The following is a 27,323-nucleotide window of genomic DNA, read 5'->3' as shown; positions in this document are numbered from 1 at the left end:
ATCGGGATCAACTTCTACCAAACGGGTGCTCCCCAGACCGATCAAGCACCGAGTACACGTGGCATTCGAGTACTCAAGACACAGTGATCCCAGTGGGGAGGTTGCTAGCTCTATGCCTACTGAGAAGATTGTTCGCCGGTTGGGTGGGTTGTTCAACGGCAAGATCCACAACACGGGCGCCCCTAAGGCCTCTTCTTTGAGAAATCCGCCACCTTCCCCGCTGAGTCTGCATTCATTTTTGCTTAGATGTAATGTGCCTCAAATTTGCAATCTTACTGAGATGAGTCCATCTGTGATTTAGAGCGACCTTCGCCCGGTTTTCTCCATTCTTTATGGTTACTAGTCTCAATTAGTATCTAAACATTCGATGTGACGGGTGCTAAAGTTTAGCAAGTGGAAGAAAACAGGCCCTAAATAGGGCCGAGGAGAGAGGGAGAAGGGTGGTGGGTCCCATAGAGGCAAAATCGTCTTTTCGCAGAGCATTTAACGGTTCACGGATGGAAAATTTAATAGAGTGTCATATAAAGAACGAAAGTTAAACTCGGTATCAAATAGGGAACTAAAAAAGTCGAATCAAGAAAGGAACCAATAGTTTTTCTGGTGTCAAATAGGGAATTATCTCCTCTATTTATAGCACTACAACACAACCATAGTGGCTTACGTACCAAGACAAAGACTTGAGTTGACTAGACATAGTCCCTGAGCCAAAGCCTTAGATCCTAAGGCAAAGACTAGACTTGACTTAGACTTGTACCCTAAGTAATTTACACTTAATAACTCAGCACTACTAGTCAAGATTATTGCTAACACTAGTCAAAGATTATGATGGCTCACAGACATGTTAGAAGTTCAGTCTAATAAGTAGGATAGGTCATATAATTGGATGGATGAGTTCAGATCAGAGAATGACATGCAGTTCAAGTAGACTAGTGCACATTCTGGGAGCAAAAATTGTACAAGCATCCATATAACTCCAGATGGATGGCCCATTAGTAAATTCAACTATGGAGAGACACACGAGTAGAATCTGAGAGCAGCCTGTTAACGATACAAAAGAAACAAAAATCAGATTAAGAACACATACCTATTGATTGAATTGCCAAGCAGAATAGAACTATCAAGCAATCGCTATGATCGTAACAGATAAAAAAAAATAGATGTCGTTTCGTCCTATACTACATATTGATCGCAACAACAAATGGGCCCTGGTCCGCTGGAAGCTTGAAATTCAGTAAGATGAACAATACTCGCCTGCTCGGTGCCAGAGTGGCGCACGGCGGTGGCTGCGCTCCCCCTGCTCGGAGCTTGCCTTCCCGCACGGCGCGCACGCAGGAGCGACTGGCCGAACGGCCTTCCCCTCTCCTCGATCTGGTGGCCGCGTGCGCAGAAGGTGCTTTCTGGCGTTCATCCCAAATCCGCCCCTGCTCTGGCTCCGTCCTGCATCTGGCGGGGTATTGGAAGAGGTGATGGCAGGAGAGAGGGGATTTGGAGCACGCGGAAGCCGATTTTGCCGCCATCTTCGCTAATTTCGCGCGCCACATCCAATCTTGAGGAGCCGTCACTGGCTGGATACGAGGGCGTGCAACCGCATGTTTGGCAGCACGAGCCCGTGCCGTCGTCTCGGGCTTCTCTCTCGTCAATTAATATGGTCCAGGTCAGATGAATTTGCTTGCGTGGCGGTATATAGACGGCTGCTGTCTTTGGGTTGCTTGTGCCCTCAGAAGTCGTCGTCGACACACGTCACTGTTCCGCCACTGGAGGCTGATGCATTCTAGTAGAATACTGTGCCGACGGAGAAACACATTTGACGCATTGGGAACGACTGTCATCACCATCTTTGCTTCGGAAACTCGGAATTGAAAGCAGTGGTTAGACGGCTCGGATCGAGCAGGAAGAACCGTCCAATCGGATACGGGCGGGCGGCTATAATCAAGGTGAGTGTATTCTTACCGAGAGCCCCCGATGCCTGTTTTACATGCTAACCCCTGGCGTATTGGCAAGATGTCATACAAAAATTCAAGTCCAAACTGGTAAACTCCACACCATTTGTGAGATAAAGAATAATAGAAGTCGAGCACATATGCAAGAAAAGACAAAAAAAAACATGTCCTTTCTATTCCTTCTATTAACCATGTATTTATTATTTTTATCTCCCAAATGGTGGGTATTTGGATTTTGTATGGCATCATACTAAATTATATATGGATGGTGAATTTATAAGGATTTTTAAAAACTTCTAAATATGATCTGGGGATCGAGTTTTCTAGTCCCCAACACTTTACTAAATGTTTCACCCTATGCACATGCTCCCTGTTAAGATGTTGCAACCATGGTCAATCGGCTAGTTTGCATCAAATCGGGAGATCTTGCGCGTCCTCTATGTTCCAAAATGAAATGGTCAAATAACTACAGGGGAACACTGAATCGTAAACAGGAACGGAAAAAATATTGCACTCTTTTCCTCCATCATTAGGCTACGGCAAAATGGATATTTCACTTTTATACAGGGGCTCGGGAGTCGGGACTAAGTACACTGTCGCAGCAGATACATGAAGACCGTGGTACACCGAAGAGCAAACAGAAAACACTTGCCGGCGGCTGACTGCAGAATGCAATACAAATACTTGCATATGTGCGGTGTGCGGCTGTGCCCGTGTTACACCCGCTCGTGTGTGTACAGTCGTAAACCGGCCTAACCAGATTAGGCTCCCGCGAGGTCAACTTCTCCCCGTCGTGAGCAGCCTATTTCCTTGTGCTCAGGCCACCCAAATTCTTCCAAGAATGACAATACCACGCCGTTGGACCAGCCAAAACCAGTCTGAGAAAAAGATAGCCATGAGCTGGGGTCAGAAGAGAAGATATTTGGACGCTAGATCTCTAGTTCTATTGGCAACAAAGTATCACAAATTCATTGCCTTGGTATACTGGAGGTGGAGATACATACAGGTTGCCAGTTATCAAACATGCTCAACTGCTCATCACCAACAAATGGAAGGGATTTCTACCATACCTGGGGCTTATATTCACCACCGCCTCCAGATTTCCCACAGGCCTCCACATCGTACTTCTCATGCATCGCGCCGGTTGCTTTGTAGGCGGCGTAGTTTGTTCTCACCCACCTCGTGGAAATGTCCTCAGCTAATTTCACCGCCTCCTCTGATCCAGAATGCAACAGCCCCTCAACTATAAGATGCTGCACCGGAGCCCATCCATTTGGGAAATCCCTGCACAATTATTTGCTCAATTGTTATTTGTTAAAAAAATGCCAAGCAAAAGTTGCTGGCTTGTTATTTGTTAAACATTTCACCTGGGCACCTGGCAGAATTTTTAATCAAACATAGTTTCCAGAGGGAACTAACCATTGCTGGCTTGTGTTTGTTAGAGACGTTGCTATTCCTGCAGCGTGGAGTAATCCAGATGTTCGGAGGCTTGCCATGACTCTCTTTGATTTTGCAGCGTCGGCAAATTGCACCGATCCTGGTTTAGTTTCAGGCAGCCAAAGTAAGTAGCAATGGAAAAGAATAAAAAAATGCTAGAATTTCAGACTTTATTAATGTTCTTCAAGTAATAAGAACAATTAAAGAATTTCAGTTTATCTAATTGTGTAGAATGTTGTAGGATTCTAGCATGGTACTCCCTTCACATAAAAAGTTAACTTCTGCACAGGTCTAATGAGTGCAGAATCCTTATGCGCTCTAATGAGAAACTTTTTTGCCAATTTTTAATGATACTGCATATTGGTATGCTGCCTGCACGTTTTCAGAAATAAGGAACAACAATTCATTTCCATCAGACCTGTTAAGAAAATGAAAGCAAGAAGCAGCATACCAATATGCAGTATCATTAAGATTTGGCAAAAACATGTTGTCAAATGAAAGATTTGCCATTACTCTTTTCTAGTTCTCTGTTACAACGGTTTAGCGCACAGGACACTCTATTAGGGGACCGTCCAAGAAAGAGCTTCAGAATAAGTATTGCACGCTCAGGCATTGGAAACAAATACATGTTAGGTAAAGACAAACCTGAATGATGTGCATTTAGCCACAACGGAATGAAGTTAGAAGCAAATATGTTGCGGTTCTGTGAGTCGGACTTCCATTGGTAGACTCCCTGGAACAATAATGCATATCAGCTAACACCACAAGAAAGTGTTGCGTCCCTAATGAAAACTGGATAAGACCACAAAAGATCAGCATGCTATTGTTTGAGCACCTCCTTCTGGCAATCTCCATCAGTAGGAAGCCAATAGTCAAGCCACTGCTCCATCTCGGAATTCCACAAAATAGAGTCAATTGCAATATGACGTGCTTTCGAAGCCTTTAAAAACTTTTCAGAGGTTGCATTCTCTCCAAGGAGTTTAGCAAAGGCAGCTATGTCCCGCTCCATCTGTATCGTGCATAAAGATAGTAATGCTTCATCACATTTCCAAGCATTATTAACTCGATTTTAATTGAATAATACTTTTGTCAGCACAACATTTTCCTCCAAACTAGCTTCATAAGTCATGCTAAACCCATATATCATGGGAATTCAATATCATGACAAGCTCCATATCTTACCTTAAATATGAATGTGTTCAAGTCCACAGGTATAATGTAAGATGTTGCCAATGTTGTCATGTCAGTAGAATTTCTACACAAAACAGTTAAACCATTAAAAATCAACTTGTGGTAAACATTACAAAAAATGAATTTGGTATATATATCATCTATTAAAGTACATGTTTTAACTTGTAAACAATGAAACAGCAAAACATTTTATCTCATTGTTTTTTAGGGATGTGTAAGCTATCAAACATCCAACCTCATCCATCGAGAGCTAAAATCCCATCCTGATTCTGCTGTTGAAGCAATTTCGCGGTAAAGTTTTTCCTTATCAGCTATAGAATTGATCTTCGAAGCCAATTCCTCGTCCTTGAAAGAAAAATAAACTATAGTCAGTTGATCCTTTAAATGGTAAGACTTTCTCACTGCTATAAGATAAAATAATCAAAGTTAGACTTTACAATTGTTGCACTTTCTGGCCTAGGTTTGTTCCACCTCGCCTGGTACCGAGACAAATTACGGACCTGACCATTATTGTCCCTAATAGCTACATTATGAATCTCTGCATAAAGAAACAATACAGCGTTACGTTACTTCTAATCATGCGAAAATATATATAAAACAAAAATGGTTGATGTCTTCATGGGCTACCTGACATCCAGAAGCTATGCTCTTTCAGCAGAGAGGGGAATGCTCTCCTAACAAAGTCCACGTCGCCAGTTGCCCCGTATACATCCAAAACCATCGAGCTTAAAAGTGGTGGCTGGCTGCAAAGATCTCATCTATCAATTACAACCACATGGCAATATATTTCAGGTACTGCACGTCATTGACAGCAAGAGAAGTGCAGGACTCCAACTAGCAGTTTTCATTGATCAGCCTCTAATCTTCCCATGAAGCTATGTAATGTTAAGTTCCTTCTAATATTTAGCACTGTACGTGATGCAAACTAAAGATCACTCTGGTGCAGGCAGAATTATTATCACCTTCGGTTAGTGTAGTAGGATCTTGCGCCGTTCAGAACAAAACCATATTTTTCCACCATGTACACAAGGTTAAGCGCAATATCCTTTGCTGTCTCAAACATTTTGCTCACCAGCAATCCCCTGCACAGAGCCATACCACCATAAGAGATAAAAACAGAAGAGCGACAACAACTCGAGTCTAGATTAATGTATTCAAAGGGTTTGTTCGTTTCCCGTGTCCATTGGGATCAAACACGTAGCTGTGCAGTAACATAAAAAAAAATAAGAACATTGCAGAAATAAGGATCTAGAGCATTGGCTTGAGGACAGGTAGACCCCGGTCTTCAGTACCTCCTAAAGAACTCACATCGAATGTTTACATCGAATGTTTAGATACTAATTAGAATATTATAAACATAGGCTAGTCCTAAAGAACTCACATCGAATGTTTAGATACTAATTAGAATATTATAAACATAGACTAGCTTATGTTTAGTCCTTCTAATTAGCTTCCGAATATTCGATGTCACATAAACTTTACTCCGGAGTCCGGACTAAAGATCCGGACACCCCTAAACCTGCTGGACTCCGTCAACAATCTCGTCTCAGAATACGAGCTGCAATGACATGACCACCAAGCACGCCGGACACAAAAGCATGACCATGACCGCCCATAGTAAGTCAGCCGCCGGCCCTGGTATCCAGATGGCGATGACAAGCGTGCGACGACGAACACAACACAGACAGACATGCCGGCCGGGTGACGAAACGTACGAGTACGACGAACGCAGAAACAGACAGCTGAGGATCGAGAGATTCCCTCGCATGTTCGACGGCCTGGGAAGAACACGTGCACTGCACTAACTCGACCGTCTGTAACCATGGAATCACCAATTACGTGTCGTCTCCCGGAACAAGATCCCTTGGAAATATCGTACGTGATCTAGAGCTGTGCGTACTAGTTCGAGACTAATTTAGCATTTGTCTGCTGGTAGCATGCGACAAGGAAAGTGCAGCGGTAATGGAGGAAACCGGCGGAGATCGTCAAACCAAACCAAGGGTGCGGGGAGACGGAGACGGAGGAGGAGAGGGACCTGACGACCCAGTAGGAGTCCCAGTAGTAGACCTCCCGGAACCTGGAGCCCGGCACGACGACCCTGCCAGGGAGCGGCAGCAGCGTGTGGCGCTCCGGCCGCGCGGCGACGTCCGGCGCCACCCGGCGCGCCAGGTCCTTCCAGAGCGCGTGCACCTCCAGCGCCCACGCCCGCGCCTCGGGGCTCCCGACGCGGGGCAGGAACCCGCGCGGCTCGGGCTGGAAGTCCGGCGGGTCGGCCTCCACGAGGTCGGACCCGGCCTCCCCGAAGTAGCGCGCGAGGTAGGACTCCAGCTCCGCCCGCGACGTCGACGGCGGCGGCGGCAGCGCGGCCGCCGCGGTGCGCTCGTCGGTGGCCAGCGGCAGGTCGACGTAGAGCTTGGGGTCGAAGCCGTCGGGCCCCAACGCGCGCAGCGCCTCCGTCTGCACCCGCTGCAGGAGCTCCAGCAGCGCGCTGGCCGCCTCGTCGTCGGGCCCGCCGGCGGCGGCGGAGGCTGCGGTCGGCGCCATCTGGATCGCGCGGAGACGGCGGCAGCAGCAGAGAAGGGAAAGGAGGAGGAGGAGGACGTGGTGGAGTTGCGGAAGCCCTGTGGCCATCTGCCGAGGCTTTTAAGGAAGCTAACTGCTTGCTACGTGGGGGTGGTGGGGGCTCGGAAACGGTTACGGCGGCGAGGACGACGAGGACGACCGCGCGGCGCGGGCCTCGTGAACAACCCCCCTCTTCTCTCCTTTTCCTCCCCGCCTCCCACGATTGGCTGCTGGCGTGCTGCTCCCAAAAGAAAACCGGTCGAATGGGGAGGGTGGGCCTGGTGGGGAAAGAGCTAGCTAGGCGCCTTGGCAAGTGGGGGTCGGTCTGGGACTCTGGGGGCTTTGGGGGCTGTGAGCCTGTGTCCTCTGAGCGGTGAGCCCCGCGGGCTTTTGAACTGAACCCTCTCGCTCTCGGCATGGCGTGGCGTCCGCGCTGTCGAGGTCGTAGCGCCTCGCCGGCAGGGGCCGGCCGGCTGGGGTTCGAGCTCGACGTGTCAGTCGTTGCATGTGAGAGTGAAACCGACTTTTGGGCTTGCCGGGTGGGAGAGCTGATGGTGACTGCTTCTGTCTGTGTGAACGTGCACGGGGTGGTTGGCCTGCGGGCAGCCACGTTGTTCGGCGGCGAGTGGCGACCGACCAGTCAGCAGGTAGCACTGGCCGTTGCCCGTTGCGGCGGCCGGCGGGGGGAAATTGGCTGAGCTTTCCGGGTCAGTGCCACGCGAGGTACGTAAATACCAACCTCGCCACCGCCACGGCTGCTGTTGGTGAGCTTATCCGTCGGCCGTCGGTCCGTCCACTCCCTCCGCCAACTTTGGACATGGACGGGGACGGGCGCGGGGCACGTAACTTGCGCGACGGTTCCTCCACCGTCTTTCCGTTGAACGTGCGTGGTGCGCCGAGCATGTGGGCGTTAGCTATATGAGGAACTAAATTAAATGCTTGCTCGATCCGTCGATCGATACGTACGTCGTGTACACGGAGTAGTATTTTACTTCGGAACCGGCGGAGCATAGAATTTTATAGCACGACACGCTTAAACAAAGTTATTAACCAGCTGTTAGTTGTGCGGGACCATTGCGAGCCAAGTGCAAACGTTTGAATCATTCGCACAGCGACATGAACTGACCGGCCGGACCTTAGGCTACGTTTGTTTGACATTTTAGCATAAAAAAGTAGTAACTTAAACAAACAATGAATTTCTCGTGTAGTTTTCGAAAAGTTAGAAATCCGGAAAAGCTGATTTTATATGGAAAGCTCAGTTTTCTAAACTTTTTTACCCAGAAACCTAAACACATATTCTAAAAGTTTATTGTTGTCTTTTCAGAAAAAAAGTTAAGCAATAGTTTTTCAGAAAGCTCTAAAAACTACAGCTCGGACATATAGACCTCTAATATTTTGGCCGCGGTGACCGGAGCAAATCCAGGTAAGCCTACTCCCTCCCCCCTCTCTTGCTCTGGGTCATGACGGGGCTCCGGCGGCGTGCGGCGGAGGCTGGTGGGTCGCAGGGGAGGTGCGGCGGCGGGATGCGGCCGATAGGGCCGACAGGTCAGGAATTTTTTATTCTTTTAATAGACATCACCGTGAGTTCTGACGGTGGTGATGGGTACAACCACCGCCGAAAATCATACGACAGATCCGAAACCGGCCGTGAAAACTGGTTTGGAGCTTGTGGTGACGAAGTGTTTTGTTGTAATGGGTGACTGTTCCTGACCGTGTGACGGGCACAGGTGCAGGACGACGGCGAACGGTGAGGGCGAAGGGCTGGTGACATGGTGCCGTGGTCGGTGAGGGCGTGAGGCTACCCGTCCCTCTACTCCGCGCCAACTTAACTTTGGACGCGCCCGATCGACACGTACATATACAATTGAAGTCGAATCATTGCGAACGTGCTTTTAATTGAAGCGATATATATGTGTTCCTCGTGGTGACGCCGCACGGACGTAAAATAGGAACATACAACAACCAGCGTGATTTCTTTTCCGTTTTATAATAAAATTGCACCGCCCAGTATTGCTTTGTATCATGCGGAACACGAATGATTGTTTGGTACATAGTTTTTTACGTCAGTTTAGTGGAGGGGTTGTTTGGCTACGAGGTGCTAAACTTTAGCAGGGTCACATCGGATATTCGGATGCTAATTAGAAGGACTAAACATGAGCTAATTACAAAACTAATTGCACTGATGAAGTCTAATTCGCGAGACGAATCTATTAAGGCTAATTAATCCATCATTAGCAAATGGTTACTGTAGCACCACATTGTCAAATCATGGACTAATTAGGCTTAATAGATTCGTCTCGCGAATTAGACTCCATCTGTGCAATTAGTTTTGTAATTAGACTATGTTTAATACTCCTAATTAGTATCAAATATCCGATGTGACAGGTGCTAAAATTTAGCATGCTGTTCCCAAACACCCCCAACCTAGTAGTTGTTAACTTGCTATGCGGGTCTCCATCCACTCAAATGGTAGTGTGTGGTGGCTGTCACAGTAACAATCGATCATGATGTGGACCTACACGGCTACACACCATGTCACGGGGACAAACTACTTAAGCAAGAAGTTAAGAACCACAAGTAACATCCATGATTCTGACCAATCAGGATTCAGTGCAAAAAACTTTAAGTCTCAACCCACCCCAATGACTAGCATGGTGTTCATAGAATTAAATGAGCTGCTACCTAGAATAAAAAATGATGTAGCAAGGGAGTGAATGAAGGAGGAGGGAAACCAAGTCTTGCATGAGAGCTAGTTTCTACACACCATTCAAAACATAATGAGAGATGAATAGTATTAAATTCAAGTATGGAATAATGGTGCTTGTAGTGGAAGAGTAGTGTCTAGTACTAATTTCTTGATGATGTGGAGCTTATGTGAACTATGGCTAGTATCTTGGGTTGGGATTGCTTTAAAGCTCCCTGCAGTTGAAACCCACCAAAAGTCTGAAACACAATTATTGGCGTAGCAGCAGAAAGATAGTACTTTATCGTTGCTGATTTTTTTCAATATTTAATCATTCATCTTATTTAAAAATTTATTTGCAAATATACAAAAATATAAATCATGCTTAAAATACCTACAATAATAAAGTAAGTCACAAATAAAATAAATAATACTTACATAATGAATAGTCAATAACGATGTGCTACTTTAGCTGCTACAGCTGCATAGCTCAGCCGCTCGGCTGTAGCCCAAGCACAGCTGCCGCTGTACAGCCAGCTGATCGGCTGTTGCTCCGTATAAAAAAAAAATCTGTTGCGGCTCAAAGAACTGTCCGTAAAAAAGTTCTTCGTAAAAGCTGTAAAAAATTCCTATTGTGGTTGCATGTTTATTTAAAAAAGTGGTTGCAGGCTAGTTACAGCGGACAATCAGTCGTAGCTGCTGCTGGAAGCGGCTCCAAGCTAGCAGCTATGGTGTACCTGCTGCATGCTGCAGGTTGGCTGCGACACCGCAGCTAGCACTTCCGGGCCTCTTGCTCAACTTTGGAGATGCAAAATTACTGTTGTAGCACTATAACGTTTCTGTTGGGGGGAAATATTAACGACCCCCTAATGCGCTGCTTAAAGGAACAAACACGAAGGCCCAGGCCCACCGAAGTGTGGTCAAGTCTCCGCCTCGCCCGACCCCAGCGTCAGGATCGGGAGCGCCCGACCTCCCTCCGCAAGATCTCCGCCTCGACCGACCGCGCCCCCAGGGTCGGGAGCCCCCGACCCTGTACCACGAAAGTTCCGCCTCGCCCGACCTCGAGCGAAGGAGTCGGGCACGTTGAGGCCCACGGATCAGAATCCTCCTCGGATACGTTCCGCATAGTCAAGACAAATCCGATGGGGCCCCCCGTCGGACTCACCATAAATGCGCCGCAGAGAAGGCAGAGCGCAGGGCGACCGCGCCCCCCACGCAACCCGGCGCAAGTACCCGCGCACGACCCTCCTGTACGAGCTACAGTACTGGCGGCCAGCTCCTATTCGTCACAAAGCACTCATGACCTGCGGCGACCGGAGGTAAGCTAGGAGCAGCCCTGTCCTCGGGTCCCGCACGTCCTCGGGCCCCGCGCGAACGGCAGTACAGGCGTGAAGCTCCCCTCTCTACAAGCTATCGCCAGAGCGGCGGTATCCACCGTCCTCCATAACGGACGGCAGGGTGACGACGAAACCCCCTCATCATGATCTATCCTGATACCTACGAACGTCGAAACAGCTACCTGCGAAGAGCTGCAACACTTGGCATCCGGTGGCCACCCCTTCGAACATGCACGACGGCACGCGTTCAGGGTCGGCAGGACGTCGGGCGCCAGGGGCCTCTGCCCCCCTTCCCGCCAGACCTTTTTACCATCTCACTCTTTACCTTTTACCCGGTTCCCAATTGTAACTCCGGCCGGCCCCTTGCGATATAAAAGGCGGAACCTAGAGCCGGGGGAGGGGGATCGAGGAGCAGAACAAGAGAACAAGGCTTCTCCCAAGAACACAGAGAAAGAGACCTGGGACCAGTCCCTCTCTCGCCCGTCTGTAACCCCCTACTACAGAATCCCCGCGCGGGCAACACGAGCATCCTCGATACTGGACGTAGGGCTCCCTTTGCCCGAACCAGTCTAATCCGTGTCTCCCGTGCAACCATCTGAGGCTCACGCGCATAAAAGAAATTTACTAGTCTAAGTCCTGATCCGCTGATCTTGACAACGACAGTTTCGTTTGTATTTGTGAATTATTGTTCAAATATTGACTAATTAGGCTCAAAAGATTCGTCTAGCAAAGTACAACAAAACTGTGCAATTAGTTTTTGATTTTGTCTACATTTAGTACTCCATGCATGTACCGTAAGTTTGATGTGATGGGAAATCTTCTTTTTGCATAGTGTCAAAGTTGGGAGTTTGGAGGGAACTAAACAGGCCCCCGAGCACGGTCGGTAGTACTTGGTAGCACGCTAGGCATTTCTAAGGCGGTTCAAGGACGATTTCGTTCTCGTCCTATCGAATATTTAGATACTGATTAGGAGTATTAAATATAGACTAATTACAAAACTAATTGTATAGATGGAAGCTAATTCACGATACGAATCTATTAAGTCTAATTAGTCCATGATTTAACAATGTGATGCTACAGTAAACATGTGCTAATCATGAATTAATTATGCTTAATAGATTCGTCTCGCAAATTAGCCTCCATTTGTATAATTAGTTTTAGAATTAACTCATGTTTAGTTCTCCTAATTAGCCTTCTAAGATTTGATGTGATATGGACTAAACTTTAGCTCAAGGATCCATACACCCCTAAGCTTACGTCAGATTAGTTGAACGTAGTACTCCCTCCGATCACATCGTTTTGACTTTTTTAGATTTATAAACTTTATTATACACTTAGATATACCATACGTCTATATATATATATTTAGAAAAGCTAAAACAGGACAGGGTAGTTGTTAACTTGGTAGTGGCTGTCGCAGTAACAATCGATCGTGATGCGGACCTGTACACCATATCCACAAGGACAAACTATTGTCCTGTCCTTAAAACGATTGACAGTGAAAGCTCCACTATCGCTTCGCTCCGTAAAAGAACGCCGCCTTGCATGATTGTTGCTGATTGCAATCTCACATCAGCTAGTTGCCAAGTGCCAGCGTTTGTATCATTCGTTCGCACCAGCAACTCGGAAGGCGGCTCATTGATAGCCTATGAACCATTGGATGAAAGCAGGCAGGAAGTAACACTCCTGATTCTCATGAATCAGAATCCAGTGCAAGAAACTACTGAAACCACAGGAAGTTCAAACTCGCTGAAAAGCCTGAAACACAACTGGCGCAGCAGCAGAAAGATACTACATATATAATTAGATGTAAGGTTCCACATCATATTAGAGGGAACTTATCTAGTTAGAAAAACATAACAGAGTGACAGAAGGTGCTACCTCAAAGAAGAAAGAAGAAAGAAAAAAAGAGAAACATTGCATGCTCGGGTGTGATCAGCGGTCTACTATTCTACTACATCATGCCTCACATCAGTGCACCCGAGCTGCATCTCGGTAGCCCGGTAAGCATTTCTAAGCTACCAGGCAGCAGGCTAGAGAAGTTGAGGTCAATCAGGTCCTGTTAGCACGGCCCCTGAGAACTTCCAGGTCCATGTCGTCAGGGTCAGTTGCTTGAATCTCGAAGTGCACCCCATCGAGCTCATGGCGGAATTGGTTCCTTGACACCGCGTATATGGTCTTTGCACGGATGCGAGAATCTGTAGGAGACCTGCACGGAAAGAAGACACTGGTACCATGATTATGCTGTAAGAGTTGAGTTGTGAAATGAAAACTCCCTCACTCAGTACCCTGTTACATTGTGGAATGAAAGTTCAGGTTTTACAGTAACATGATTGGCCACTCTAACGCGAATAATCTCCCCTTGGCGCTTCACAAATTAAAGGGTGTATTTGGATAGGATTCTAGAGCGATTCTAGTCATTTTAATTCAGCGAACCACCCAAACGGTCTGATTCTTGTTCGCTTCTATGGGAATCGATTCTCACCATCGAGCGATACAACGGCCGCGTAGAATCGTCCACCCAATCGCTGGGGGAAAATCCCGCTGATTCTGAGGGGTGGGACGAGCATCTCCTCCTGTTCGCCGCACTTTCATCCATTCCGCCGCCCTCGAGGGTCGCCCGTCACCGTCCCTCCTTGCGCCCGCTCCTCGCCGCGTTGCCTGGGCCCGTGGCCGGCGCGGCCTCGACCTCTTGACGCCGCGTGGGTCCATGGTAAGTGCTTGGTCGGCGCGGCCTCCGCCTCCGCCGCCGGCCATGGCCACCCGCCGGGGAGCTCGGAGGCGGCGGCGGGGTGGACGGAGTTCCTGTGGGTGGCGCAGGGACCACGGCTGACCATCACCACAACCGCAGCTGCCTTCAACCGGTGGTCGGCCGCACGACGCTGGCTCCCCTCGGTAGGCAGAGAGCAGCCCAGAGGTGCAAATTCGCCTCCATGAAGATGACGCTTCTGCTGATCCACCGGCTTGAAGAAACCAAGCGATTCATTTTTGCTTGATGCGATTTTCCTCATCGTTTTGTGATTGGATGATCGTTTTGTTCAACTGTGAATGGTTTAATTTTTGAATGGTGGATCCAAATGAGTCACTTAGTGCCTGTTCAAGTAGATTTGATGCCATTCTGTAACGAATCATTTTATTAATATTGTAAAAAGTGATCTATCATAAAAAAATTAACACCAGAATGCAAAAATTAGCGAAAATAGTGAGTTATGCACTTATTCGGCAACAAAAAAACCATTAAAAGCACATATAATCTTCTAACAGAGAATCAGGTTGCTAAACACTCTGCTTCTCTTGCCAACAGATTTTGTGGACACTGCTTTTCAGGGTAGCTAGATTTTCAAAGAATCACTACTCAGAAATGCTTACGATACTTGCTGAAAGCAGAGCATAACTGCTCTGTCAAGCTGGAAGTGCCTTTTCCCAACCTGTACTTATTCTACCGTCAGTACTGTTTTGTAACCCAGTCTACTGTTAGTGCTAACATCTGAGTAGGCCTACAAAACTTTCAAAGTTTATGAGGCCTACAAAACTCCCTCACTTAGTATCCGGGTGCATCGAAACGAAACTTCAGGTTTTTGCAGTAACATGAGAAATCAGTAGCCACTGACACAAATAATCTCCCCTTGGCGCTTCACAAATTCAAAGCTTACTTTTTATTTGATGAAAGCAGGAAGCATAGCTGCTGTCTTGTACTCAATCTGTACTTAGGGCTAGTTTGGCAGGGCTCCGGCTCCTCCTAAAATGGCTCCAGCTCTGGCTCCTCTGGTGGAGCGGCTTCTCTGGTGTAGATGGAGCCGTTTTGGAAAGTGTTTGGCAAAACAGCTTCTCCAGTACTTTTAGTAATGGATGTAAGAGGTCAAATGTCCTATACGCCCTTGAATATATATTTTTAATAGATGAATTGAATGTTTAATATTAGTTTATAATTTAATTCCATTTGAATTAAAAAATGAAACGGGACTCCTCTTTCCTTTTTTTTCTTTTTTTCCTCCACTTTTTCTCCCCGTCGCTCTTTTCCCATCGCTGCCCAGCTTCCCACCGCTCAACTCCCCGTCGCCCCGCTCCTCGTCACCGCCCAGCTCCCCGTCGCCGGGGGACCAGCTCCCCGTCGCCGCCCGGCCCTCGGGTACCCCGGCGCCGCTCCTGCTGCGCTCGCCATTGGCCGGCCGCCGTTGGTCCGGGAAGGGCCGCATCCGGCCTAGATGCGTCGCCCCGCTCCTCGTCACCACCCAGCTCCCCGTCGCCGGGGGACCAGCTCCCCGTCGCCGCCCGGCCCTCGGGTACCCCGGCGCCGCTCCTGCTGCGCTCGCCGTTGGCCGGCCGCCGTTGGTCCGGGAAGGGCCGCATCCGGCCTAGATGCGGCGCCTCCGCCGCCCCCAACCCCCAGATCGAGGTCAGCAAGGCTCGATCCACTGGTTTCCTTGCCCGGAGGACCTTCCCTGCGTGCCGCCGTTGGGCGCCGGCCTTGGGTCATGGCGCCGCCGTCGCTGCTGAGGTGACGCGAGGCGAGGAAAGAAAGGGGTGTGTGCGGCGCGGAACAGAAGGGGCGACGTTCTGTTGTGGTGGCATTTTGAGCGTAATAATGACCAACTTGGTGGGCAGTTTCATATCCGCTTGCCTGGGCGTGCGGGAGGGAGCCGCTGGAGCCAAAAATATTGGCTCCGCCCACCACGTTTCATTTTTATCCCTTTGGCTCGGCTCCGACAAAAACAGCTCCAGGAGCCGTTTTTGGAGCCCTACCAAAGGGCCCTTATTGTACTGACTACTGTCAGCACTGTACTGTAACTAGTCTGATGTCAGTACTAACAACTGAGCTTGTGTTGACGGTTATGGCCTACAAAACTTTCGAATGGGGCGTTTGGATAGCAGAGACTAAACTTTAGTCCTGTCACATCAGATATTCGGATGCTAATTAGGAAGACTAAACATGAGCTAATTACAAAACTAATAGCAGAACCTCTAGGTTAAATCGCGAGACGAATCTATTAAGTCTAATTAATCCATCATTAGCAAATGATTATTGTAGCACCACATTGTCAAATCATGGACTAATTAGGCTTAATAGATTCGTCTCGCGATTTAGCCTAGGGGTTATGCAGTTAGTTTTGTAATTAGCCTATATTTAATACTACTAATTAGTGTCAAACATCCGATGTGACAGGGACTAAAGTTTAGCCCTGTCTGCTAAACACACCCGAAGTTTATGGGGGACTAGCACTGATGCTGGCAAAGCCATACTCCGTACTACAAGGTCAGTCTCAGTGCATGATTTTATAGCACTGTTACCAAGAGTGCTATATCAAGTTTTCAATAGAATGAAATTGTCACTCTTAGTGCATAGTTTCATTGCACTCATAGATAGCTAGCATCAATTAATTCTTGCATTGTGTTATGATGGAATGTGTCATGCCATGAAACCATAACATGCTCAGTGCAAGTTTCATTGGGTTTCATGGGACTTGATAACTGTGCCAGTTGGGTTTCATAGTGATGAAACTCTCTTCTTCTCGCTCCTCGTAATTAGTCTGCCAAGTTAGCAGTTTTGCTGATGTGGCATGAAATTTAATGCCCATAAAATCCCATGACACTCCCATTGAAGCTGCCCTATCTACATTCTAACCTCTTAACCTCTTTGTGGATCATGATGTCATGAATTCACAAATTCAGATAACTGAGGCCCCGTTTGGATACACAATGCTAAAGTTTAGCACTGCACTTTTTGCATACTTTTAGTACTTGAGCATCCAAACATGTGTACTAAAAGTGCAGTGCTAAATTTTAGCACCCCCATTTTCTTTAACACACCCAAGGGGTGCTAATAGTGCTAAAAGTGATCCCCTCTCCAATTTTTTCCCATTGCCCTCCCCTTTCTCCTCCCTCTCTCCTCTCCCCACTGCACCCCCGCCGCTCTTCCGGTCGACTGCCGCCGCCTACCTCACCCTCACCTCCGCTGCACTCGCCCTCGCCTCCGCCGCCACCTACCTCGCCGTCGACCGCCGCGTCAGCGCGCTTGCGGGGCTGCTCTTCCTCGCCGCCTGGGCCGCCAGTCGCGCCCTTGCGGCCTGCCTCGGCTTCGCGGCCTCCTGGAGCACGCCTCTCCCACCGAGACCCTCACCCGCCGCCTCTGAGCGTTGTGGCGTTCCTCGCACCGCCCTCGACGCCGCCGGAGGCCTCGACCCTGCGCGCCCTCCGCTTCGTCATGGCCCATGGTGCTGGACGCGCCCCTTGCCGCCGGTGACGCCACGACGGCCGCGGCGGCGGTTGCCCCTGCCGACGATGAGAATGTAAGCGGGTGGCCCAGATCTGGGGCTGGGGTCGGATCTGCGATGGGGGTCGGGGGCTCGGGGCTGGGTGCTGCTCGATCTGCTGGCTTTGTGGGCGGTTTGGCTAATGGTGCTTGCTCTCTCTGTTTTTTTTGGTTCTGGTGATGCAGAAGAAGGAAGGCGAAGGGGGAGACAAGATGCCGGGCCACATCATCTCCACCACCATCGGTGGGAAGAACGATGAGACAGTAGCGCAGCAGACTTGGCGAAAAAAAAACTAGCGCAGGGAAAAGGCAGTGCGCCAGGAGGGAAGGAGGGACACTATTGTCATTTGCCATCAAAGGAGGGAAGGAGGGACACTATTGTCATTTGCCATCAAAGGTGCTAAAGTTTAGCACATCATCCAAACATCCCAATGCGCTAAAATTTAGTCCTCTATTTGAGGGTGTTAAAATTTAGCACTATGCTAAACTTTAGCACAGGTATCAAGCAGGGCCTGAAACTAAAATTTTGTCACAACAGCTGTCAGCCTGGGTCAGCAGTCCAGCTGCAATAATCCTCGCGTTCTTATATGTCTCACCACATTGAATCAAAATGGAGACATCCTTCTCTAGTCTCAACCGAAGCCGTAGAAGCACTACTGCTGTACGAGCAGAGCATATGGCTTTGGACATACCGATTCTGAACATTGCTCCGTCAACGCATCGCATGGCATTGAAGCGTAAGACGGTAAGAGACGAGAAAAAGCAGAGGTGGGGGAGGGAATCACTGACCAGGAGATGAAGAAAATCTTGCTCTTCCTGCAGTTGTCGTCGCTGACGAAATCCAGGTCGTAGACGGCGTAGCGGCAGTCGTCCGCCGGGAGCGATGCCGTGAAGTCGTCGTAGCTCTCCCCCGGCGAGCCTGTCTTCTCGACGACGATCTCCTCCCTCCTGTCGTCGATCTTGAAGATCACGTACCGGTGCACCTTCCTCCGCTTCAGCTCCATGAACGCACTCTTGCTCCGCTCCGGCACGTCGATCCACGCCGGCGAGCCGCCTCCCTGAACAACCAAGCACCATCTCCCCATTAGCCCAACAAGAACAGACAAACAAACATCCCCACTAGCTTGCCCAGATTGGGAGTAAAGAAAAGTAACAAAAGAAAGCAAAGGACCATTGCCGCGAACCCAAGAACCTCCATGGACGGACGGACGGACGGACGGACTGATCAGAAGCTATGTATCTGAAGCGCGAGAGAGTGAAGCAGAGGGGGGAGGGGGTTAATAGGAGACGAGATAAGGCATGGGGACTCACCCATGGCAACGCGGCCGCCGCCACCATGTGCCCGTCACGATCCCGGTCTTCCGGCGCGGTGGCGCTGATCCGAGGGCGGCGGAGGAGGGGGATCCCACGGGCCGAGGAGATAGGGTCCGATTATAATAGCTTTTCTCACTCAAGTTGTGGGATTGAAGAAGGAGCGCTGGCATTGATGGGATCATGGGATTCGTGCGCGGCGGCCCGCCGCGTCCAGTCAAATCTCGCTTTCATCTGAATCCGTCACGACGCGCCGTCCAACTCCGCCCCGATCTCCAAGGCTCCAAAGCCGGAGCCGAGTCGGAATGGGCCATGCAAGCCCATTTGTAGTGACAAAAGGCCGGCCCAACCAAACCTGGGAAAGCCCAAATGTTGACGGCCCATCTCAGAGCCCTTGCTTGGACTGGCGACACTTCGGGCCTTCACGCTCCCGCGCCGCCGTCGCCACAGCTAAGCCCCGGGCTCGCCTCCCACTGCGCGCCGCCGCCTCGCCACGCCCCAGCCCAGCCATGGCGTTCGCCGCGCGGAGGAACATCGCCACCCGACTCTCCCACCACCTCACCCGCCGCGTCCATCCCTGCGTCCCCCACGCCCTCACCTCCCACTCCTCCGACGAGCAGGCGAGCTCGTCGAAGCCGCTCCCGATCCCGCTTCCACCGCTCCACACCCCGCTCCAGCACCGTTCTGGAGCGGCCCAAACCGTAGGCTTCCTCCCTTTCTCGCTCCACCTCGCGGGGCCGACCCGCCGCAGCTTCTCCTCCTCAGCCCCCGCCCCCGCCCCCGCCCCCGACATCGAGACCGCCCCAGCCGCCGAGGTCGATGCCGCCGGCGTCCTTGCAGATGCAGCGGAGGCGGCGGCGTCGGTGCCGGCGCCGTTCCCGGGGGAGGTGGCTGCCGCGGCTGCCGACTCGTTCCTCCCCGTCGCCGCACTTCAGCACTTCATTGACGCCATCCATACCTTTACCGGGCTGAACTGGTGAGCTTTGCGATTTGGCTGTAAAGGTTCGGGATCTCACTTGGATCGCCTGCTTGATTTGCTACCTGTTCTCCTCTGCTGCTGTGTAATTAGGTGGGCGTGCATTGTGTTGACAACTTTGATTATCCGGACCGCGACAGTCCCGATGCTTGTGAGCCAATTGAAGGCCATGACGAAGTTAAATGTAAGGTTCCCCTAATGGATTTAGCTAAACTCGTTGTGGCCTGTTTCTTGGTTTGTGTATGTTTGGATCAAAATCTTCCTGTGAAGCCATTTTGGTGGATGGTGGGAATGTTAGAAATAGTTTGTTATTTTCATACGCAAAATGTTTCGCAAGTAGTCATTGGCACAATCTTGTTTTCTTGCACTATGCAAACAGGTAGTATTACCCCTCATCAAGTTTTGAACAATGGATTTTCAGTGTGCAAGCTGTTGGCCCACCTTGTCATATGACATCTTTTATGTACTTCAGTTACTATAAAAAAAAGAGTTAAGTATAGCGTTATAATACCTGTCCTCAAAATGCCGGACACTAAAGTTTGCCAATGCTTACATCAGATAACAAAACCTCGCTATGCAGAATGTGGTCTGTTGGATTGCGCATGGGTTCTTAGATGTTTGAGTTGTGTTAGTTGATATAACTTATTGTTGCCTCCAAAAAAAGTGTACTTACTAGTTACAGCTGTGTATATATCTTGGTTCTCATTCATGTGATCCATTGGTGTTACCACAGTACCTCCATCATCTCTGTCAATGCTTAAGACATTATTTCCCTCACTTAATCATTAGATGATGTCATATAGTACACTCTCCGGTACAAATATTTGCTTCCTGCATTTACCGCCAGTAAAAAATCCTAATTTTGACCACTTATATGTTTTTAGGCCCTCCGATTCCAAATATAGGCCATTTAGGATTCTAGTTGATCAAACTTCTTTAACTTGGTCCATCAATATATGATAGTAGGTTACATAGATATACTTCACATGGTTGATGCAACTAAATTCATAATGGAAAAATATTTCCGTATATACCTTTAAAAACTGTAAGTCAAATTGTCATATTAGAGAACGTGTTGATTTCCTAAATGGCTTACATTTGGAATTAGAGGGAGTAAGTATATTTGGCTACCTATACGAAAATATAAGGTCACATTAATAAATGTTGGACAAATCATACGTGCCATTTGGTTCTTGATGAGAAACAACATTGATTTTGTTGGAACTCTATTTAAATAAGGGTTAAGTTGTCCCATTTGTGATTTAGCGCCTTTAAGTGGTCAAGTCAAATTCAATACATTGATTTTGAAAATAAGACTTAGTGTTTTCTAGATGGTATTTCAGAAGGGATTTGTAATAATTTACATTGATCACTGTATTTGGCTCCTTACTTTCCTACTGTTGTGTCATCCGAGCTTCACACTTTCACGCTTCTTTCAAACTTGAAATTTTTCAGGCAATAAAGCCAGAGATGGAAGCCATTAAAGATCAGACGGATGTGAGATCTTGGTCTATGCTATTCTAAAGTATACTATTTACTGTATTGTTAGTCAAGTGCATCTTGTGGCCATGATTTAACCTTTGAAGTTTGTAACATGTAGACCATGGATCTAAAATCAGCAGAGGAGGGAAAAGCTAAAATGCAGGCACTATTCAAGAAGTATGTAATCGCGAGTAGACTATTAGTTATTTGGACTTTAATGATGATGTAAAACTGAGCTTTTATTTCCTAGCTGATATGTTTGCAGACTCAATATCTGCTCAATAACTTTTGCTTGCTAATGCATTCTGTGTCGCATTCATTCCTATTGATTTATGATTGAGTGCATGAGGAAACAACTGAAAAACTGAATCTCGAAATGAATCTCCTTTTTCCCCGTTGTTGTGTGTCATGCATTTGCTCCATTTTCATCAGCTTCTTTGACCTTTTTTTTTTTGAAAGCATTCTTTGACCTTTTTTGCTTGCACTTTAGGCATGGTGTTAGTCCATTTGCTCCAATGAAAGGACTTCTGATCCAAGGGCCAATATTCATGAGTTTTTTCTTCGCTGTGAGTTACGCATACATCTTCTTACCACTCCAATTCTTTCTTAAACCTTATTTTATTTAATAGTATTTTTATTCACTTCCAATTTCAGATATCAAACATGGTTGAGAAGGTCCCTTCATTGAAAGGAGGTGGAACATTGTGGTTTACTGATCTGACGACGCCAGATTCTCTTTACCTCCTTCCTGTGCTAACGGGACTGACCGCATTGGCTACAGTGGAGGTGTGCACTTTGTCTATTTCGATTCAGTTTTATGACTGTCCTTTTGTCATTGTGAATTTATTTGGTGCACCTCTATTGCATTCTTGAATACTTGTTTCTCTATTGGGAAAAAGAAAATTACCTCTACCTATAAAAATGGAAGCCTCCACAAGCAGTTGTGGATATATATTCATGTCATATATGTTTTTCGACCTGGACCTGAATTTACTACCATCTGGTCCCCATAAGCATTTATGCGTTTGTTTATTAATCATTTGAACTCCCCCTTGCAACTACACTCTGTTCGGCCATGCATCCTTAAACTATTCTGCTTTTGGGCAACTTTTCTTCTTGCTTTCAGATCACTTATTTTTCAACCTAAAGCATCTACTGTTTTCTATTTTGTTTACCAACTCTTCAGTTAAACCTAACAAAAAATTATGCTATTGAAGTTTAACTTGCAACAAGGAATGGAGGGAAGTCCTATGACCGGTAAAATGAAGAACGTTGCTAGAGGAATGGCTTTTATGGCAGTCCCATTTACAATGAATTTTGCCAAGGTATGAAAATATTGCTATATGCTGATAGTTTCTTAGCTATTGTACATAGATCATATCTTACTTGAGATGAATCAGTGAATCACTTTACCACAACTGTGTTAACTACCAAGATCTGGAATACTGAAGTATGTCGTTGCTTCTTCAAATCCCAAGTGACAGACACTTGGGTAGGCATTTTTTTTGTAGCAAGATCTTCTGCAAAGTTTGGCAGGCATATCGTTTCATAGGTTTAAATTGTGTGAATGTTAACAAGTTTACTACATTTACAATGGCTGAAGAAAATGTGTCGATAATGTCAATGACTATATAAGGCAAGTTGTCTCATGCAAGATAATAAACACTGGAAGTGGATAGTGGACATGTAAGTATAAAACGGTTACTGGGTAGGGGGACTCCGTATTCCCATGACATAATACAAAAATACTGACAATTTGAGTTTTGTGCATGTATGTGGAAGTATTTCTTATGGAAAAACTTGCATGGAATTAATATTGTTCATAATTCATCAATCAAAAAATATTGTAGCTTGATGTCTTTATTGCACAGTATTTGTGAAGACATCCCGTGATGCTACTATCTCAGTACCACCACTATATCGGCCACCACTATAACTGCAAATAGCTGCCAGTACCACCGTTATAGTGGCTGGCTGGCTGCTACCACCGTGATACCTCTAGTTGCCATTGCTATACTCTAAAACCCTATTATGGACCGCTATGTCATATTGGTAATGTCTAGTCCCTGTTTCCGGTACAGAGGGCACTCCAGTGGTTGTTGCTTTTGTTGGTGTTTAGTTGTGTTAGAAGATACCTTCATTGTAGCTCAGAGGTGCTAAGAAAATTGTAGGAAGGGTCATGTTTAGGCTGTAGCACCAAAAAATTTGCTAGTCACAACTCATAAGCTCCTACCAATTAGAGTATTTCATTTTCTTAGGGCTTGTCTGGGTTCTGTGCACTGTAGCATGGGTACCAATCGTTCCTCCTATGCCAGACGATCCATGACCGGATCGATCTTGGGCACCTACTAAACATACGCAAGAACAAGTAAAACACACTGGACTTTTATGCTGTGATGAAGCTGCAGCCTGAATTACCAGGTGAACATGGCACTAGTGGCTCCTAAAACTCAGGCTTGATCCACTGGATCCGTGCACTACTAACTACTTTGACTGAAACCTGAAGAATAGCTCAATGACTGACCTGACTGACTCCTAACTAACTAACTAACTAACTAACTAACTAACTAACCAATAACACTAGCTGTCCCTGAACTGACTGAACTTGCACACGCCAACATCCTATGAGTTAGATACACGGTGCATCCATTTCCTCAGTACTCCCAACTTTGTCCTCATAGTTTTTGTTTCTTCCAGGGAATTTTCTGTTACTGGATCACATCAAACATATTCTCCCTTGCATACGGTGTTGGTGAGTATGATCCCATGCTTTGAGACCCAATTGATCTAACTTGTGTTCTGTTTCACACTCTAATAATTCATAATTTGTGTCCCTTATCTTCTTTTCTTCAGTTATCCGACGGCCAGCTGTGAAGAAGTTGTTCAATCTTCCTGATTTGCCAGCGCAGCCCTCGCCAGCAACACAAATGCCAACCTTCAATTTTTTCGGCGGATCACGTGCAGCAGAGTCACCAGTAGCAATAGCAGGAGCCCAGCGATCTCCTCTGGAACAGCCTGATGCTGCTGCTCTTGGATATAAGGTCAAAAATCTTGAAAAGAAAGTGAAATCCAGGGGCAAAAGGAAACACAGGTGAATCGTGGGCATATGTGCACCAGATATGGTTCCAAAGGTCAGATTTTGCATTAGGAGGCTTTCTTTCTTCGTCGCTTGAGGCTGTTGTTGTTTTCATTTTTGGGTTGAAATAAGCCAGAGTAATTTTGACACACAGAGTTGAACATACACAGGTGTATTCCAGTAATTTATGATAGGTGGCATTGTTGCTCATCTCCCAAGGGTGAGAAGACTATATATGTTAATTCAGGGACAAGCAGTACCAAAAAACCCTAGAGGCTCCATTTGACAATGGTAGCAACTGGCTAGTAGCTAGTCTCAACTCTCAAGTGACACTATTTCATTGTATCCACATGCAATATGGTTCTAGATATTTTTACCTTTTATGGTTAGTACAACATCTTGCAATTGTCTTGTCTCTGCACGCACGCTTTTGCGCTTATCTCTACACATAAACGTGGTCGTGCAGCATGTGTGTCTGGATAAATGTCCGGAGCTATGTCTACTAAACAATCCCAAAAATTATCTTGCTTCCGCCTGTTCTGTGATTTGTTCATAATAAAGAAACTAAATTACTGTAGCGAATGTTATGTTCATTTGAAGACAAACCTTATTTTTATGCTTATAATTGTGTACGCCAGTATTCAAACTCGAAACTCTGTCCTTACTAAAGATTCGCTTTCCCGACCGCGGTTATGGCAATCTGCCATGCCAGATCACCTGAAGCGAATCTTTAGTCGGGAAAGAGCCACGTTGCCAGTGCTGGCCCATCATCCTGCGTCTGGCGTGGCAGGATGTCGCTGACCGTCCCGTCGAACATGTCGTACACGGCGGCATGGTGGTCCGCCCTCCTGCGCGGCTCCCAGAACCACATGCCCGCGCAGTCGTCTCGCACATGCCCGCTGGTCGCCGAGCAGGTGGCGCCCCCGCACGGCCCGCGAGCACAGCCGCCCGACGAACAGCTCCTCGCCGAGGCCCAGGCTGCTCATCACCTCCTACCGGGACGACGCGAGGTCCGCGCGGAACACCGTGAACCGCGACCGGCCGTCCTCGTCGTGCGGGAACCGCCGCCGTACCATGAGCAGCGCGCCGCCGCCGGGCGCGGACGGGACGAGGTAATGGACCACGGCGATGGTGCGCGGGCAGTGCCCTTCGATGACGCGCTCGACGCGGGAGACGAACGGCTCGCCGGTGTCGCCGTCGACGCCGACGTCCAAGGCGAGGAGGTCCTCGTCGGCGGTGATGGCGTAGAGCCTGCTGCCGCAGAACGCCAGGTCGTCGTACCACCGCCACCGGTCGTGCGCGCTGTGCGACCACGAGAAGGTCTCCAGCGAGCAGAGGGCGACCTTGGCGAAGTGCTCGCGGCCGAAGATGGCCGCGATGAAGCCGTCGGGGCACACGACCAGCTTCCGCACAGCCATCGTCCCTCATGTCATAGGAGCCGAAGCGGTCAGGGCAACCGCGGGGGAATGCATCGTCGTCCAAGAAGTGGATCCGGTTCCCCGGCAGCTCGTACTGGGACACGCGCCGGGCAAGAGTGCACCACCAGCCAACAAAGAGTGCAATGTCGTCGCCGACGCTCCTCAGTTCCAACCACCGCGACGAGACGAGGTCGGCCTTGAACACGGTGAACTTGGCCGTGGCGTCGCCCATGATGAGCACTCTGTGGACCATCAGCAGCCTGCCGCCCGACACGCACAGGTACCGCATTGCTGGCGGTGCCTGCTGGCGCCGTCTCGCCGGCACCGCGTGAGGGGCCTTGATGACGCACCTAGCCCAGGCCACCCATGGCTCGCCGGCGAGGACAGCCTCCGGCGGGCATGGCGAAGAGGTCTCCGGTGTCCTCGACCGCGTACACCTTGCCGTCGTAGAACGCGATGTCCGTGAACCCCCTCCACGCGTCGTGGCCGCTGATCACCCAGGAATCCGCGTCGGGGCGGCACATCGCGATCTTGCCGAGCCGCCCGTCGCCGACGATGGCGGCCACGACCTGGCCCGGGCACATGATCATCTTGCGCACGGTCGTCGTCCCGCGGGGGGGATCTCCGGTCGTCCGTGACGCGGCGCCACGCGAGCGCCTCGCCGTTCTTCGTGACAACGAAGCGGACGCAGGACAGGCCCGGGAGCTGGACGGTGTCCCCGGAGAACGGGTTCGCGAGCAGGTACCCATCGCCGCCGTGGCCGTCGCCATCGCCGTTGAAGATCAGCCAGTCGTCGCAGGAGCCGTGGTACCCTGCGGCGTCAGGGAAGCGGAGCGCCGCGGATCCCGGGAAGCCGAAGAACGTGCCGTCCGGGAGCGCGAGCCACGGCAGCATCGGCCGGGCATGGTGCCCCGTAGCGGCGCGCCACGGCCGGCAGACGGCGGCGAAGCGGACGCGGTCGACGTGGGACGGAAGGCGGCGGAGGACCGCGGCCGCTACCTTAGATGGAAGGCTCGACGACCACGGCGACGACGCCGGGTTGTCCGTGTCTCGTGCCCATGGGCACGCCGCACGTGCGCGCGCAGCCGCGGCGAGCCGGCGATGCGTGATGGGTCTTGCCCTTCCCCCGGCGGCGCGTTCGGCTGGAAGCGGTGGTTTGATCGATCGAGCAAATTATTAGCAGCGATCTCTCCAGCGTCGGAGTCGTAAAATCATCAAACGCCGCTTGCCGCCTGTATATGTGTAAGCTCTGACAGTTAGATTGGCGTCCGGTTCTTCAGGGTAGTGCATGTAGATTCAGTCTTCTCCGCTAATTGCTGTCCGCTTGTAACTAACTGCATCGCTTTGCACGCTAGGCTAATCGCCAGGTGCTCAGCTCGTGTATAAAACTCCTGCAACACCGATCAATGGGGATTGTCGATTGTATTTCCACTTCTCTCAATATGTAATGTGTAGATTGGAAACTTCACGACGTATATGAACTCTGTACTCGTGTAATCTTTTACCTTTTGCTTTTGTTTCGAGGGAAATTGGTTCTTAGCACTAAAAGATCACGACTTCCGAAAAATACCATCAAGATCTCAACCACGTAAAATATCACAGAGCCAGCGGAAGGCGGAGGCACCGGTCGTGGCGGTGGAGTGCGCGGCGTGGGCGTCGT

General features: G+C 48.8%; 3 protein-coding genes, 1 long non-coding RNA gene and 1 pseudogene across 6 annotated transcripts; 2 read left to right on the top strand and 3 right to left on the bottom strand.

The window, feature by feature from the left end:
• Positions 1–2,427: 2,427 nt before the first annotated feature.
• Positions 2,428–7,469, bottom strand: LOC101777287 (probable trehalase). Its single transcript, XM_004983836.3, has 11 exons — positions 6,604–7,469; positions 5,531–5,650; positions 5,196–5,311; positions 5,006–5,106; positions 4,804–4,913; positions 4,560–4,632; positions 4,213–4,386; positions 4,023–4,110; positions 3,360–3,477; positions 3,011–3,224; positions 2,428–2,818 (listed from the first exon to the last, which is right to left on the bottom strand). Exons 1-11 carry the CDS (start codon positions 7,197–7,199, stop codon positions 2,702–2,704), a joined length of 1,827 nt encoding a protein of 608 aa, XP_004983893.1. The 5' UTR covers positions 7,200–7,469; the 3' UTR covers positions 2,428–2,701.
• Positions 7,470–12,927: 5,458 nt separating this feature from the next.
• Positions 12,928–18,900, bottom strand: LOC101776880 (actin-depolymerizing factor 10). 2 transcript variants are annotated; one of them, XM_004983835.3, is made up of 3 exons: positions 18,712–18,900; positions 18,190–18,458; positions 12,928–13,359 (listed from the first exon to the last, which is right to left on the bottom strand). In XM_004983835.3, the coding sequence occupies exons 1-3, from the start codon at positions 18,736–18,738 to the stop codon at positions 13,203–13,205; spliced, it is 453 nt and encodes a 150-aa protein (XP_004983892.1). In that variant the 5' UTR covers positions 18,739–18,900; the 3' UTR covers positions 12,928–13,202. The 2 variants fall into 2 exon arrangements, with proteins under 2 accessions (XP_004983892.1, XP_022678646.1); XM_022822911.1 differs by lacking the exon at positions 18,712–18,900 and adding an exon at positions 18,572–18,649.
• LOC111255764 lies at positions 16,404–17,818 on the top strand. Its single transcript, XR_002675689.1, has 2 exons — positions 16,404–17,437; positions 17,587–17,818. It is a non-coding gene; the product is annotated as an uncharacterized LOC111255764 (long non-coding RNA).
• A 256-nt stretch (positions 18,901–19,156) lies between the features above and the next one.
• LOC101776202 (mitochondrial inner membrane protein OXA1) lies at positions 19,157–24,650 on the top strand. 2 transcript variants are annotated; one of them, XM_004983834.3, is made up of 10 exons: positions 19,221–19,687; positions 19,781–19,871; positions 21,143–21,184; positions 21,288–21,346; positions 21,660–21,735; positions 21,824–21,955; positions 22,387–22,494; positions 23,867–23,921; positions 24,023–24,300; positions 24,416–24,650. In XM_004983834.3, the coding sequence occupies exons 1-9, from the start codon at positions 19,221–19,223 to the stop codon at positions 24,262–24,264; spliced, it is 1,272 nt and encodes a 423-aa protein (XP_004983891.1). In that variant the 3' UTR covers positions 24,265–24,300; positions 24,416–24,650. The 2 variants fall into 2 exon arrangements, with proteins under 2 accessions (XP_004983890.1, XP_004983891.1); XM_004983833.3 differs by having other exon boundaries at positions 19,157–19,687; positions 24,023–24,650.
• A 1,332-nt stretch (positions 24,651–25,982) lies between these two features.
• Positions 25,983–26,836, bottom strand: LOC111258470 (annotated as a pseudogene).
• Between the last annotated feature and the right edge of the window lie 487 nt (positions 26,837–27,323).

This window comes from Setaria italica, chromosome IX (genome assembly GCF_000263155.2).
Source record: "Setaria italica strain Yugu1 chromosome IX, Setaria_italica_v2.0, whole genome shotgun sequence".
NCBI classification, from domain to species: domain Eukaryota; kingdom Viridiplantae; phylum Streptophyta; class Magnoliopsida; order Poales; family Poaceae; genus Setaria; species Setaria italica.
The sequence above is the reverse complement of the archived record's forward strand: the minus strand, read 5'-3'. Positions and strand labels throughout refer to the sequence as shown.

Excerpts from the sequence above, each read along its gene's own strand:
- LOC101776880 (XM_004983835.3), bottom strand. The coding sequence starts at position 18,738 with ATGGTGGCGGCGGCCGCGTTGCCATGG. Across the intron at positions 18,459-18,711 it reads CGGCGGCCGCGTTGCCATGG|GGAGGCGGCTCGCCGGCGTG; the intron begins GTGAGTCCCCAT and ends TTGGTTGTTCAG. Across the intron at positions 13,360-18,189 it reads AAGATTTTCTTCATCTCCTG|GTCTCCTACAGATTCTCGCA; the intron begins GTCAGTGATTCC and ends CTTTCCGTGCAG.
- LOC101777287 (XM_004983836.3), bottom strand. The coding sequence starts at position 7,199 with ATGGCCACAGGGCTTCCGCAACTCCACCACGTCCTCCTCCTCCTCCTT. Across the intron at positions 5,107-5,195 it reads GCATAGCTTCTGGATGTCAG|AGATTCATAATGTAGCTATT; the intron begins GTAGCCCATGAA and ends TTCTTTATGCAG. Across the intron at positions 4,387-4,559 it reads TGAACACATTCATATTTAAG|ATGGAGCGGGACATAGCTGC; the intron begins GTAAGATATGGA and ends TGCACGATACAG.
- LOC101776202 (XM_004983833.3), top strand. The coding sequence starts at position 19,221 with ATGGCGTTCGCCGCGCGGAGGAACATCGCCACCCGACTCTCCCACCAC. Across the intron at positions 19,872-21,142 it reads AGGCCATGACGAAGTTAAAT|GCAATAAAGCCAGAGATGGA; the intron begins GTAAGGTTCCCC and ends GAAATTTTTCAG. Across the intron at positions 21,956-22,386 it reads CCGCATTGGCTACAGTGGAG|TTTAACTTGCAACAAGGAAT; the intron begins GTGTGCACTTTG and ends ATGCTATTGAAG.